The sequence below is a fragment of the Lithobates pipiens genome, unplaced genomic scaffold (assembly GCF_037356315.1).
Source record: "Lithobates pipiens isolate NorthernLeopardFrog02 unplaced genomic scaffold, aLitPip1_a1.2 Scaffold_60, whole genome shotgun sequence".
Classification (NCBI taxonomy): domain Eukaryota; kingdom Metazoa; phylum Chordata; class Amphibia; order Anura; family Ranidae; genus Lithobates; species Lithobates pipiens.
Window position 1 is genome coordinate 725,811 of NW_027507882.1, and position 15,914 is coordinate 741,724.

The following is a 15,914-nucleotide window of genomic DNA, read 5'->3' on the forward strand; positions in this document are numbered from 1 at the left end:
TGAAAACCAAAAAAGTTTGTCCGATGGAGCGTACACACGGTCGGATGTTGCTCCAAAACAGCTAATTTGCATGTTTGTTGTCAAAAAGTCTGATCGTGTGTATGGGCCTTTAGCGACACCAGAGCGCTGGGCACGTAAGGATGTAAACAGCCATTTCCAGACAGAAAGAACTGTTATTTTGTGTGTACCTCTGCTTGTGCTTTGCACTATGTCTTCCAGACCTACCGTAAAGGTACCTAAGGTGTCCCCCCCCCCCCCAGGCGCTGGGAATCCCAGTTATGCCTCCATACTATCTTCTTCTTCGGAGAGATCAGACATTGCAAGCCAGGGTGATTCATTGGAAGCTAGCGGTGGTGCAACTGCTTCACACACTTCAGCCCCTGTAGAGGTGACTGAAGATGGATTATCCTCTGCCTTGCAAGGCTTAGAAGGAAGATTAGCGGCTTTAATCACATCCTCCATCCAGTGTATAGGAAGCGTCCTAGATCCCCCCCCCCCCCCACTTTAGACTCTTTACAGTCAGTGGAGGGTCCAAGAGAATTATGGGGACAGGATGGGGTATTGCCCTCAGATGATCGGGAGGAAAGACATGTGATTTATTTCTCTGCGGTGGAAGCAATACTTTAAGTTCCCAAGGATCCCTACTTCACAATCTGAAGTACAGAGGCTTGCAAAGATGGTTCGCTCTACTTGCGTGCTACCCCTAACAGAGTTGGCTGAAGGGCCGGTCTCTTCCTTGGGTTCTTTGAAGCCTTTACAGCCTTTGCATGCGTTTCCCGTCCACGCATTACTAAAAAAGCTTATTTATACCGAATGGGATCATCCGCATAAGCATTTTTTTTCCCTTCCAAAGAGACTAGCAAAGCTCTATCCTATGGAAGAAAGATTCACTAAAAGATGGAAAGTTCCAGCAGTTGACGCTGCGATTTCCAATGTGAAAAAAATAAAATAAATGTTTTTTTTTTTACCCAGTGGACAATGTGCTTATGCTTAAAGTTCCAACAGATAAGAAGTTGGAAGGTCTGTTAAAATCCTTTTTTTCTTAGCAGGTACTGTTGCTCAGCCTGCAATTGCAGCTATAAGCATCTGTCAGTCCTTAAAGGACCAGTTCACAGATGCTCTCAGATGAGCTCCCTGCACAACAAGCACAGGAACTGGCCGAGCTACCTAAAGCATTATGCTTTGCTGTAGACGCTATGAAGGATTCTATTCACTAGGCATCACGCCTTGCATATTGTACTTGTACATTATGCAAAGGACCCTTTGGTTAAAGGGTTGGTTAGCTGAGACGCCTTGCAAGAACCTTCTAACTAGTTTCCCCTTTAAGGGAGAACGATTATTTGACAATAGTTTGGATAAATACGTTCAAACAATTTCCAGCGGAAATAGTACTCTTTTGCCAGTCAAAAGAAAATATAAGGGTCTTTCATTTAAACTGTTCGGCCTCTGCCATCAGACCAGGCATAAAGGAAGACCTGGGGCTACAAGTCTGCAAAGCAGAATACAAGACCTCCTTATGAAGCGGCATCTCCCCTCACCAAGGTGGGGGAAAGACTTTTGATGTACTCAGAAGTCTGGCAAAGGGAGATTCAGGACAAATGGACTCTCTCCACAGTGTCTCTAGGATACAAGCTAGAGCTTTGAGAGTTTCCACCATCTCGTTTTCTGAGATCAAACGTTCCCAAGGATCCAGGGAAAAGGCAATCCCTGTTGCAAGCATTAGACTGATTATTGGCTCAAGGGGTGATCAGACAGATTCCCAAACAAGAGCAAGGTTTGAGGTTTTACTCAAAACCTAATTATGGTGCCAAAGCCAAATAGGGATATCAGACCAAGTCTAGATCTACGTAATCTAAATCTGTTCCTCCAAAATCTGCTCCATTTGCATGCAGTCAATAAAGTCAGTCGTTTTCATCCTGCAAGGAGAAAAACTTCTGGCGTCCATCGACATCAGAGATGCATAGCTGCTTGTCCATATATTTCCTCCTCATCAGAGGTTTCTGTGATTCAAAGTAGAACAGAAGCATTTTCAGTTAATAGCCTTGCCCTTCGGGCTTGCTACAGCATCTTGGGTATTCACTAAGGTATTGGCTCCACCTCTAGTCAGGTTAAGGGCACAGGGTGTAACTGTCTTGGCTTACTTAGACGATCTATTGTTAATAGACCAGTCAGTGGCTTGCTTGAAGCAAGGTGTAGCCATCACAAGCAGTTACCTGGAAGGTTTGGATTGGATTCTCAACCTAAAGAAATCCTCCTTAAAGCCACTAAGAAGGCTGGTGTATCTGGGCCTGATCATAGACACAGCCCAGAAAAGGGGTGTTATTGCCTCCCGCAAGGATCAGCTCCATACAGGAGCTGGTGAGGATGATCAGGTTGAAGAGAAATCCTTCAATTCGCTTTTGCATGAGGTTGTTAGGGAAGATGGTAGCTTCATTCAAAGCAGTTCCCTATGCTCAATTCCATTCGAAACTGAAAGCAGTATTGTCTGCTTGGAACAAAACTATTCAAGCTTTGGACTTGCCAATGTGGCTGTCCCCCATGAGTGTCCCAAAGCCTCAGTTGGTGGTTACTATCTTGGAACCTGCTGAAGGGAAAGTCCTTCAGATCAATTATCTGGAAGGTAGTAACGACAGATGCCAGCCTTTCAGGCTGGGGAGTAGGAGCCTTGCCCATCGACATCCTAGAGATTCCGGCAGTGTATCTGGTTCTAGAAACCTGGACCTCCCAGTTTAAAGAATTGTCCTGCCAGGATCCAGTCTGACAATGCCACGGCTGTGGCATATATCAATCACAAGGGGTCACCAAGAGTCTCTCAGCTCAGAGAGGTGAACCAGATTCTAACTTGGACAGAAGAGAATGTCCCATGCCTATTGGCAGTTTTCATTCCGGGAGTAGAGAATTGGCAGGTGGACTATCTAAGTCGCTGGCAGTTATTCCCCGGAGAATAGTCTCTTCACCCCAAGGTGTTTCAGGCTGTTTGCCAAAGATGGGGGACTCCGGACGTCAACTTTTGTATCCAGGACAGGGGACCCACTCGCATACGGAACAGATGCGTTTGCGACCCCGTGGCATCGGTTTTTACTGATCTATGCACTTTTCCCCGATTCAGTTGCTACCTCAAGTTCTTTGCTGGATCAAGCTGGAAAGAAAATCGGTAATACTGGTAGCACCAGCATGGCCCAAAGGTCATGGTATGCAGAGATCGTAAGGATGGCAGTGGAGGGTCCAGGGCTCTTCCCACTAAGGCCAGACCTGCTATCTCAGGGGCCGATATTCCATCCTACTTTACGAACGCTAAATTTTAACGGCTTGGCTATTGAGACCCACATTCTGAATAAACGTGGGCTTTCCAGGTCAGTTATCTCTACTTTGATTAATGCTAGGAAGCCAGCTTTTAGAGCTATATATTATAGAGCCTGGAAAGCTTGTTTCCTGGTGTGAGTCCAAGGGTTGGTACCCTCGGAGATATATCATAGGCAGAATTCTTACCTTTCTACAATTAAGCGTAGAGATGAAGTTGGCCCTGAGTACTATTAAGGGCCAAGTCTCTGCCTCATCAATTTTTATTTCAAAGACTGCTTGCTATGTATTCTTTAGTCCAGGGTTTCATGCAAGGAGTGCTGCGGATTAATCCGCCAGTTAAAGTAGTTGTATATTCGATTTAGGTACTTTATACCTTTATACCTATAATAAGGCTTACCTGTAGGTGAAAAAAAAAATATCTCCTAAACCTGTACAGTTTAGGAGATATTCCCCTCGCAATGCGCCGCTGACTGCAGCGGCGCATGTGCACGGGGGATTCTCGGCTGGAAGTCCAGCCGGCTCCGGCCCCTGCCGGGAAGAAATCTCCCGTGCGCAGGCGCAGGAGTGACGATATCACGGCTCCGGCCACTCACAGCGCCAGAGCCGCGATACCCGGAAGAAATGCAGAGGAAACATGTCAGCTTCCTCTGCGTGGATCGGGCCAGATGTTGGGACCTCGTTCTAAGGTAAGTATTTCATAATGAGCTAGTATGTGGTGCATACTAGCTCATTATGCCTTTTCCTTTGCAGGTGAGTTAAAAAAAAAAAAAAAAAAATTCAGCGGGTATACAACCGCTTTAAATCACTCTTAAGCCCTTGGGACTTAAATTTAGTTTTGTCAGTGTTACAAAAACAGCCATTCGAACCGTTGCAGCATGTTCCCTTAGTCCTTCTGACTAGGAAGCTGATATTTTCATTTGCTATATCCTCAGCAAGAAGGATTTCAGAATTGGCTGCTCTTTCTTGTAAGGAGTCATATTTAATTATTCATGAGGACAGAGTGGTGTTACGCCCTCGTCCAGGTTTTTTGCCAAAAGTGGTTTTAGGCTTTCATCTGAATGAAGATCTTGTCCTGCCAGGGTTTTTTCCTAAGACCTTGTTCCAGGGAAGAAAGGTCACTACATTGTCTTGATGTAGTGAGAGCAGTGAAAATGTATTTAAGAAAACTGCTCCGATTCGTAAGGGACAGGCAGCGTCAAAATTCACTGTCGCTAAGTGCATTTGGCAAGTTTATAATTCAAACTTATGATTTCAAAGGAAAGATTCCCCCTTTTCAAGTTAAGGCGCACTCTACCAGAGCGGTTGGTGCTTCTTGAGCAGTGCGTCGCCAGGCCTCCAGGTCTCAAATCTGCAAGGCCGCTACTTGGCCTTCAGTACATACATTTGCAAAATTTTATCAAGTGCATGTAAGGCCGCGTACACACGGGCGGACTGTTCGCCCAACCTTGTTCGGCAAACAGTTTCATCAAACAGTCCGCTCAAAATTTGCATGAGCGGACTTGCCCACACACGAGCGGACTGTTTGACGAACAAGGTTGGGCAAACAGTTCGCTCAACTTTTGAAATGAACGGACTCGCCCACGTAAGGCGGAGGCAAATCCGCCCATTTCGAGCGCGTGTACAGGTAGGCGGGGCCCGCGAAGGAGACGTCGCGGGCTCCGCCGCCTGGAATGGGCTTAAAGGGGAACCCCAACGCCGAAAAAAATCGGCGTGGGGGTTCCCCCCAAGTCCACACCAGACCCTTGCCCGAGCACGCTACCCGGCCGGCCAGGAAAGGGGGGCGAGCGAGCGCGCCCCCCCTCCTGAGCCGTACCAGGCCGCGTGCCCTCAACATGGGGGGTGCCTTGGGGAAGGGGGGGGCCGCGCGGCCCCCCCACCCCAAAGCACCTTGTCCCCATGTTGATGAGGACAAGGGCCTCTTCCCGACAACCCTGGCCGTTGGTTGTCGGGGTCTGCGGGCGGGGGGCTTATCGGAATCCGGGAGCCCCCTTTAAGAAGGGGGCCCCCGGATACCGGCCCCCCACCCTATGTGAATGAGTATGGGGTACAATGTACCCCTACCCATTCACCTGTGAACTAAAGTACAATAAAAAACACAACACAGAGAAAAAATATTTTATTGCACAGCTCCGGGGGTCTTCCGTCTTCGGGGGTCTTCTCGCCGGACTCCTCCGCTATGTGTGTGTAGCTCTTTTGCTAGCGGAGGAGTCCGGCTTTCTTCCTCCCCGCCGCCGGCCTCTTCTCCCGACTTCGGGGGTCTTGTCCCCCTCTTCGGTTCTTCTGCCGGGCCACCGCGCCTTCTTGTAGCTCTTTTACAGGCGGTGGCCCGGTCTTCTGTCGCCGCCGCCGCCTTCCGTTCTTGTTCTTCTTCTTGTTCTTCTTCTTCTCCTGGAGATGTTGACTCGACGATCTCTCCGGCCGGAATGCCAGAGCCGCGCTGTGCGGTCACTTATATAGTGACAATGGGGCGGTGTCACATGGTATATGTCACATGGGTTGGTCACATGGTGACCCCGCCCCCTTACGATGTCATAGTCCCCATGTGACATCAACCCATGTGACCAACCCATGTGACATATACCATGTGACACCGCCCCATTGTCACTATATAAGTGGCAGCGGAGCGTGTCCCTGGCATTCCGGCCGGAGAGCTCGTCGAGTCAACATCTCCAGGAGAAGAAGAAGAACAAGAAGAAGAACAAGAACGGAAGGCGGCGGCGGCGACAGAAGACCGGGCCACCGCCTGTAAAAGAGCTACAAGAAGGCGCGGTGGCCCGGCAGAAGAACCGAAGGCGGCGACAGAAGAACGGAAGACGGCGACAGAAGACCGGGCCACCGGACCAGGCGCGGTGGCCCGGCAGAAGAACCGAAGAGGGGGACAAGACCCCCGAAGTCGGGAGAAGAGGCCGGCGGCGGGGAGGAAGAAAGCCGGACTCCTCCGCTAGCAAAAGAGCTACACACACATAGCGGAGGAGTCCGGCGAGAAGACCCCCGAAGACGGAAGACCCCCCGGAGCTGTGCAATAAAATATTTTTTCTCTGTGTTGTGTTTTTTATTGTACTTTAGTTCACAGGTGAATGGGTAGGGGTACATTGTACCCCATACTCATTCACATAGGGTGGGGGGCCGGTATCCGGGGGCCCCCTTCTTAAAGGGGGCTCCCGGATTCCGATAAGCCCCCCGCCCGCAGACCCCGACAACCAACGGCCAGGGTTGTCGGGAAGAGGCCCTTGTCCTCATCAACATGGGGACAAGGTGCTTTGGGGTGGGGGGGCCGCGCGGCCCCCCCTTCCCCAAGGCACCCCCCATGTTGAGGGCACGCGGCCTGGTACGGCTCAGGAGGGGGGGCGCGCTCGCTCGCCCCCCTTTCCTGGCCGGCCGGGTAGCGTGCTCGGACAAGGGTCTGGTGTGGACTTGGGGGGAACCCCCACGCCGATTTTTTTCGGCGTTGGGGTTCCCCTTTAAGCCCATTCCAGGCGGCGGAGCCCGCGACGTCTCCTTCGCGGGCCCCGCCTACCTGTACACGCGCTCGAAATGGGCGGACTTTCCGAGCGGGAACAGTCCGCTCATTTCGAAAGTACAGCGGACAAGCCCACACACGGGCGGACTGTTCGCTCAAACACAGTTTCAGCGGACAGTTTTTCGGAATTTCCGAAAGACTTTGTCCGTCCAACTGTCCGCTGAAACTGTCCGCTGAAAGCCCACACACGAGCGGACTGTCCGCCCAAACACTGTTCAGCGGACAAGGTTGGGCGAACAGTCCGCCCGTGTGTACGCGGCCTAAGATGGAATGAGGATATCGCCTTTGGGCGCAGTGTAAGTCCTCAGGTCTGGGGGTTACCCTATGGGTTGTTTCTCTCTCCCCTCAAGTAGCATTGCTATGGGACATCCCACCAAGTGATTACTTGAGACTCTGTGTCCTATGATGTACTCCAAGAAAAGGATTTTACAGGTAAGCTGTTTTAAAAATCCTATTTTTCTTGCCACACTTTGGGCCCCTTAGTACCAATTGAGCATGGATTAAACACCACGGCCTACCTGAGTATTGTTGCTGTCCATGTCCATCACTTCATTACTACAGTGTCCCCATCTTCTGATGGCTCCTTCCAGCAGGATAATGCACCATGTCACAAAGCTCCAATCATCTCACCACTGGACAATGAGGTCACTGTACTCCAATGGTCTCCACACTCACCACATCTCATCCAATAGAACAGCTTTGGGAGGTGGTGGAACCATGTCACAAACCTCCAATCTTCTCACCACTGGCCATTGAGGTCACTGTACTCCAATGGCCTCCACACTCGCCACATCTCATCCTATAGAGCACCTTTGGTGGTGGAACGGAGATTGGCATCATGGATGTGCAGCCGACAAATCTGCAGGAACTGTGTGATGCTATCATGTCACTATGGAGCAAAATCTTTGAGGAACGTTTTCGACACCTTGTTGTATCTATTCCACAAAGAATGAAGGCCAAAGGGGGTCCAACCCGGTACTAGCAAGGTGGACCTAATAAAGTGTCCGGTGAGGGTATAATTCTGTGTCTCGTGATCTTCACCTGCTATACACAGTTAGTACATTGCTCTTGTACATTTTGACAATGGTGACCCTTTCTTCTTAAAAAAAAACAGGTGCTGTCTGCTGCAGCTGCTGCTGGAGTGTCTGTGGCCTTTGGTGCTCCCATCGGAGGAGTCCTTTTCAGTCTGGAGGAGGTAATTGCATATTTAAAGTGTAAAGTTAATAAAACAAAATCTATAGTCCATTTTTGCAATACATGCACATTTTCCCCATTTTTTTTTCCATCCCTTTGAACCATGCTGCAGGTAAAGAAAAATAACTTTTGATGGGCCAGAAATTAAAGTACAGTGTGCTCCTACCTTCCTCTATGACGTGACAACACGGCTTTGAATTCCTAAGTATGTGGTGTCAGCCCTGCCTACATAATTTCTGATGGATTACAGAGAACACAGACCTCACCCCCCCCCCCCCTCCTCATTGCCATAACCCCTCCTCCTTATTTCCATACTCTCCTCATTTTCATAAGCCCACCTCATTTTCATCAGTCCCCTTTCTCACCTCCTCATCTTCTTCCCTCACCATTCCCTTCCCCCTCCTCATCTCCATAACTTCCCCCCCTAAATAACCCCTCCTAGTTTCCTCCCCTCTCCATTGTCCCACCTCCTCATTTATTTCCTTTCTCACTTCCATAACCCATTCCTTCATATCCCCTCCTCTTCATCTCCAAAACCCTTCCTCCTCACCTTCAAAACGACTCCTCCTCTTCGCCTTCATAGCCCTCCTCTTCATCTCCGAAACCCCTCCCTGCCTTCATAATCCCTCCACCTTGCCTTCATAACCCTCCTTTTCACCTCCAAAACTCCTCACCTTCATAGCCGATCTGCTTCACCTCCAAAGGTGAGAGAGAGAGACTCTTTATGCATCCCCCTTCTCCATTCACAGAAAAAAAAATGGATAGGCTTCACAATGAGAAATCGGAGGCTATCAGTGACCTGGAATCAGAAGTTCCGGCTCTTGATCGTTGGTACGGAGGCCAGGTTCTCCATGAGACCCCCATCTCTGTGCTGGGAGCACGCCATATGGTGCACTCCCAGCTCAAAGGGAAGTACGCAAATATTCGGCCCCCCAGAAAAAAAGCCAGTCCAGTGGTGCCACATACTTGCATGCGGTCGGGGTGGAGCAGGTTTGAAAGATTTTGTAAACCCCCCCCCCCCCCCCCCCCCCCGTGAAGAAGAAAAAAAGAACTTGCAATACAAAGGCATAATGAGCTTGTGCGCATCGCCTATCTCTATCTCTCATCTCTGTCTCTGTCTCTGTCCATTGAATCATATCTCTCTCTGTGCATCTCATACTAGGCTCATTATGAAATACTTGCCTTAGAACTAAGCCTTGCAGTGGCGCCCGCACACCGTTGACACCGCCGACCTCTTCCCCGGTGTTTCTTCCAGGTTTGCAGTCTCCGGCGCTGTGATTTGCCTGGAGCCACGACCACAAATGCACATGGGAGCCGCCGCCGCGGCACGCGGCTCTGAAGAAACAGCACTAATTTTTTTACAAATGTGAGAAGCGTGGCGTACATTTGCATTCAGCCCCCTTTTACTCTGATACCCCTAACTAAAATCTAGTGGAACCAGTTGCCTTCAGAAGTCACTTAATTAGTAAATAGAGTCCACCTGTGTGTAATTTAATCTCCGTAAAAATACAGCTGTTCTGTGAAGCCAAGGAACACACCAGACAGGTCAGGGATAAAGCCATGGAGAAGATTTAAAGGGGTTGTAAAGGTAAATGTTTTTTCACCTTAATGCATTCTATGCATTAAGGTGAAAAAACATCTGACAGTGCCTGCGCCCCCAGCCCCCCGTTTTACTTGCCTCACCCCTCGAAAGTCCTGCGCTCGTCCCCCGACGTCCTTTCCACTGTTCAGCCTGGCCGCTGATTGGATGGATGGAAAGCAGCGCAGCCATTGGCTCGCACTGCTGTCAATCACATCCACTGATGCAGAGCGCCGGGGGCGGGGCCATGTGATGCAGCTTCTCACCATGCGAGGGAGCTCGCATGAACGTGAGAAGCATCTGAGGGAGGAAGCTGAGACATCCGCCGAGGGACCCCAGAAGAGCAGGTTCGGGGCCACTCTGTGCAAAACGAGCTGCACAGTGGAGGTAAGTATGACATGTTTGTTGTTTTTTTTTATTTTATTTTTTTATTCTCTTTACAATCGCTTTAAAGCAGGGTTAGGTTATGAAAAAATATCCCAAGCTTTGAACATCCTTCTTTTCTTTTGTGAGTATCTAATTACTGACTGTGTTGGCCCAGCTCCTCCACCCCACCCCCTCACCTCCCTACATAACCTTTTAAGTAAACAATAAGAACAGCCCTCTTGCACACAAGTGTGGTGTCCAGACCCCGATGAGTCTCACTTAGTCTGAAAGGAGATCAACATGCTTTGCTGCCCTCATAGGACTGGGGATGGATGCCCTGATATCATAGTACAAACGCAAAAAACAGAGGGTCCCCCAGCCTAGCACCTTACCTTTTTTAGTAAACCATTTATTGATAAAAACATAATGAATGTATACTCGGACGACTGTGAATCAAAAACTCATCAAAGTCATCGGACATTGGTGCTGGATCTACTGCACGTGCTCCTAGGCTCTCGAAGACACCACCTGGTTCTATTTGGCTTATGAGTTTCAAAGAGTATCCACTCTTCATCAGAGCCAGGTCAAGCTTGCGTGTTTCGAGGGGTATCCCCTCTTTGTTAGAGCCAGGTGAAGCTTACATGTTTCAATTGCTTATCCCTTCTTCATTAGAGCCAGGTGAAGCTTATGTGTTTCAAGGAGTATATTGCCCTTTATCAGAGCAAGGTGAAGCTTACATGTTTTCAGGGGTATCCTTCTTCATCAGAGCCTGGTGAAGCTTACATTTTTTTTTCGAAGGGTGTCCCCTCTTTTTCAGGGCCAGGTGAAGCTTACATGTTTCGAGAAGTATCCCCTCTTCATCAGAGCCAGGTGAAGCTTATGGGTTTTCGAAGGGTATCCCCTATTCATCAGAGCCAAGTGAAGCTTATGTGTTTCAAGGAGTATTTTTCCCTCTATCAGAGCCACTGGAAGCTTGCCTGTTTTGAGGGTTCCCCCTTTTTATCAGAGCTAGATGAAGCTTGCATGTTTTCAGGGGTATCCCCCTTCATCTGTGCCTGGTGAAGCTTAGATTTTTTTCGAAGGGTATCCCCTCTTCATCAGAGCCAAGTGAATCTTATATGTTTGAGGGGTATCCCCCTTTATCCGAGCCAGATAAATCTTAACTGTTTTGAGGGGTATCCTCTTTTCATCAGAGCCAGCTGAAGCTTACATGTTGCAATGGGAATCCCCCTTCATCAGAGCCAGGTGAAGCGTACATGTTTCCAGGGGTATCCCCTATTCATCAAAGCCAGGTGAAGCATACGTGTTTCGAGGGTATTCCCCCTTCATCAGCCAATCAGAGCCAGATGAAGCTCTGATGAAGATACCGCTCGAAACGTGTAAGCCAGTGTAGATTCAGGTGGCATCTTCCTGAGCTAAGGAGCATGCGCAGTGGATCAAGCAATATTGCCTTTGATGTTTTTGATGAGTTTGTGATTCCCAATTGTTTGCAAGTTTTATCAATAATTAGTGCTCCCTCTCTTTTTTGCTTTATATAAACTCTGAGTTTGCTGCAGCTGCTGACATCACTTCCAAGATGGGGTGCACAGCAGCAGTCTTTGGGCTTTTGGATGTGTACAGAAGGGAGGCTTCTACAGGTAAATAATGAGCCTAAAATACCTTAAATGCTCATATAATGTTACTGGAAGATTGTTATTGATTGAATAGTCTTGCAACAGTATCCCTTTACATGTATGTCCACATTGACTTTACTGTGTTTACAGCCTTCATTTTTCTTGTAGGTGAGCTATTATTTTCCCCTGAAGACACTTTGGAGGTCATTCTTTGCTGCATTGGTAGCAGCTTTCACATTGCGCTCCATCAATCCCTTCGGAAACAGCCGACTAGTCCTGTTTTATGTGGAGTTTCACACTCCCTGGCATCTGGTTGAACTTGTCCCATTCATCCTCCTTGGGATATTTGGAGGTCTGTGGGGCGCATTCTTCATCAGGGGGAACATCGCTTGGTGCCGTCGAAGGAAGACCACGAAGCTGGGCCACTATCCAGTGACTGAGGTCTTGGCGGTCACCGCCATCACAGCGGTTATAGCGTTTCCTAACGAGTACACACGAACAAGTTCCAGCGAACTGATCTCTGAGCTTTTCAATGACTGTGGGTTGCTGGACTCATCCAAACTTTGCGACTACAGTAATGACTTCAATAGTACGAATGTCGGGAATCTGCCTGACCGCTCAGCCGGTAGCGGAGTCTACACTGCCTTGTGGCAGCTGTCATTGGCATTAATATTTAAAGCCGTCATCACCATCTTCACATTCGGTATTAAGGTAAGGGGTGGGGTGGTATGCCGTTTTGTATGAGAATGTCTTAACCGCTGTTCTTTCACCTTTTGCCACCTGTGTAACACATATGTGGGATGGCAGAAGAGTGGGCTTTAACATCCACACCCCACGCTTATACGTTGCTGGGCAGCCAATGTTTCTGTGAGGAGTGCTGACAATCAGTATCCAAAGGGACTGGCTCCTGATCATTTGACCACTGTGACCACCAATTGGCGATCAGATGATTGATGCTCATTCCTGCCCCCCCCCCCCCCCCCCCCAGAGGTTCAGACCTTTTAACCACTTTCCGCCCACGACTGTGGACGTTATATACTTGTACAGTGGGGTGGCTGTGGAGGTGATATACTTGTACAGTGGGGTGGCTGTGGAGGTGATATACTTGTACAGTGGGGTGGCTGTGGAGGTGATATACTTGTACAGTGGGGTGGCTGTGGAGGTGATATACTTGGACAGAGGGGTGGCTGTGGAGGTGATATACTTGGACAGAGGGGTGGCTGTGGAGGTGATATACTTGGACAGAGGGGTGGCTGTGGAGGTGATATACTTGGACAGAGGGGTGGCTGTGGAGGTGATATACTTGGACAGAGGGGCGGCTGTGGAGGTGATATACTTGGACAGAGGGGCGGCTGTGAAGGTGATATACTTGACAGAGGGGCGGCTGTGGAGGTGATATACTTGTCAGAGGGGCGGCTGTGGAGGTGATATACTTGTCAGAGGGGCGGCTGTGGAGGTGATATACTTGTCAGAGGGGCGGCTGTGGAGGTGATATACTTGTCAGAGGGGCGGCTGTGGAGGTGATATACTTGTCAGAGGGGCGGCTGTGGAGGTGATATACTTGTCAGAGGGGCGGCTGTGGAGGTGATATACTTGTCAGAGGGGCGGCTGTGGAGGTGATATACTTGTCAGAGGGGCGGCTGTGGAGGTGATATACTTGTCAGAGGGGCGGCTGTGGAGGTGATATACTTGTCAGAGGGGCGGCTGTGGAGGTGATATACTTGTCAGAGGGGCGGCTGTGGAGGTGATATACTTGTCAGAGGGGCGGCTGTGGAGGTGATATACTTGGACAGAGGGGCGGCTGTGGAGGTGATATACTTGGACAGAGGGGCGGCTGTGGAGGTGATATACTTGGACAGAGGGGCGGCTGTGGAGGTGATATACTTGGACAGAGGGGCGGCTGTGGAGGTGATATACTTGGACAGAGGGGCGGCTGTGGAGGTGATATACTTGGACAGAGGGGCGGCTGTGGAGGTGATATACTTGGACAGAGGGGCGGCTGTGGAGGTGATATACTTGGACAGAGGGGCGGCTGTGGAGGTGATATACTTGGACAGAGGGGCGGCTGTGGAGGTGATATACTTGGACAGAGGGGCGGCTGTGGAGGTGATATACCGTATATACTCGAGTATAAGCCGAGATTTTCAGCCTCTTTTTTGAGGCTGAAAGTGCCCCCTCGGCTTATACTCGAGTCATCGCTGTCTGCCCGCTCGATCAGCGTGTCGAGCAGACAGACAGCGGCCATTCTATAATTTAAAAGCCGCGCCTCCGGCGCCGCCTTCGCCTGTGATAGGCGGAACACTGAATTTCCCAGCAGCCTGTGTTCCGCCTATCACGGACATCGTATCATCCTCGTACTACGGACGAGGATGATACGATGTCCGTGATAGGCGGAACACAGGCTGCTGGGAAATTCAGTGTTCCGCCTATCACAGGCGAAGGCGGAGGCGCGGCTTTTGAATTTTACAATGGCCGCCGAGGCGCCGACGAAGAGGGCACGGGACGGAGGCAAGGCAAGGCACGGGACGGGACGGGACGGAGGCAAGGCAAGGCACGACACGGGACGGAGGCAAGGCAAGGCACGACACGGGACGGAGGCAAGGCACGGCACGGGACGGAGGCTCGGGACAAAGGCTCGGGACACAGGTAGGCTGGACACACACACACACACACACACACACACACACACACACACACACACACACACACACACACACACACACACACACACACACACACACACACACACACACACACACACACATGGAGACACACACACACACAGGGATGGATGGATACACACACAGGGATGGATGGATGGAGACACACACAGGGATGGATGGATGGAGACACACACACACACAGGGATGGATGGATGGATGGATGGATGAAGACACACACACACAGGGATGGATGGATGGATGGACACACACACACACACAGGGATGGATGGACGGACACACAGGATGGACGGACACACAGGGATGGACGGACACACACACAGGGATGGACAGGCATGTCTCACCCTCGGCTTATACACGAGTCAATAAGTTTGCCAGTTTTTTTGGGGGTAAATTGGGGGCCTCGGCTTATATTCGGGTCGGCCTATACTCGAGTATATACGGTACTTGGACAGAGGGGCGGCTGTGGAGGTGATATACTTGGACAGAGGGGCGGCTGTGGAGGTGATATACTTGGACAGAGGGGCGGCTGTGGAGGTTATATACTTGGACAGAGGGGCGGCTGTGGAGGTGATATACTCTGACAGAGGGGTGGCTGGGGACGTGGTATAGAGTAGAGTGCAGCTCTAAAGCTTTAAATAAAGATGATTGAGTAAATCTCACAAATGGTTAATACAAATAATATAAAACTCTAATAAGATGAATAATCAGTGATTTTTGTATGAAAAATCTAAAAACAAATTATTAAATAAACATTGAGTCCATAGGTGAAGCCTAGTGAATCTGGATGTGCCTTATGCCGCGTACACACGATCAGACTGTCCGGCGGACTCTAATCCACCCGTGTGTGGGCTCCGGCAGACTTTTTTTTTTTTTTTCCCCGAAAGTCCGGCGGACTTGGAAAGTAGTTTTGACTCAAAAATTGTCCGGCGGACAATCCGCCGTGTGTGTGTGCCCTAGTCCGCCGTACTTTTGAAATTAACGGACTTTCCTGCACACGGAGGAAAGTCTGTTCATTTTGAACGCGGCTCCAGGTAGCCGGGACTAGCGAAGGAAGTCAATGTCGCCCCCTTCGGCGGCAAGATTGACACGTCCCTGGCCCTGTCACCTGGTATGGACTTAAAGGGGAAGCCCTACGCCAAAAAAACGGCGTGCCCCCCCCCCCCCCCCCAGGTCCATATAAGACCCTTATCCGAGCACGCAACCCGGTCGGTCAGGAAAGGGGATGAGGACGAGCGAGCAGCCCCCCCTCCTGAGCCGTACCAGGCAGCATGCCCTCAACACGGGGGGGGGGGGGCCTGCGGCCCCCCCACCCCAAAGCACATTGTCCCCATGTTGATGAGGACAAGGGCCTCTTCCCGACAACCCTGGCCGTTAGTTGTCGGGGTCTGCGGGCAGGGGGCTTATCGGAATCCGGGGGCCCCCTGATACCGCCATCCCCATCCTATGTGAATGAGTATGGGGTACAATGTACCCCTACCCATTCATCTGGTGAAAAAAATGTAAATAAAACACAACACAAGGTTTTAAAATAATTTATTGCACAGCTCCGGGGGTCTTCTGTCTTGAGGGGTCTTCTCGCCGGACTCCTCCGATATCTTCTGCTAGCTGTTTTACTAGCGGAGGAGCCCGGCTTTCTTCTTCGTCACCGCCCGGGG

General features: G+C 50.2%; 1 protein-coding gene across 12 annotated transcripts in view; it reads left to right on the forward strand.

Annotated features, from left to right (window-relative positions):
* LOC143958274 (H(+)/Cl(-) exchange transporter 5) overlaps positions 1–15,914 on the forward strand; it is a 138,385-nt gene that overhangs the window by 92,434 nt on the left and 30,037 nt on the right. For 11 of the 12 annotated variants that reach the window (XM_077467780.1, XM_077467778.1, XM_077467789.1 and 8 more), the window contains 3 exons: positions 7,938–8,018; positions 11,519–11,599; positions 11,744–12,286. In XM_077467780.1, coding sequence (XP_077323906.1) covers positions 7,938–8,018; positions 11,519–11,599; positions 11,744–12,286 — 705 coding nt within the window. The remainder of the gene's footprint in view (positions 1–7,937; positions 8,019–11,518; positions 11,600–11,743; positions 12,287–15,914) is intronic. The other variant, XM_077467787.1, reaches the window with a different exon arrangement.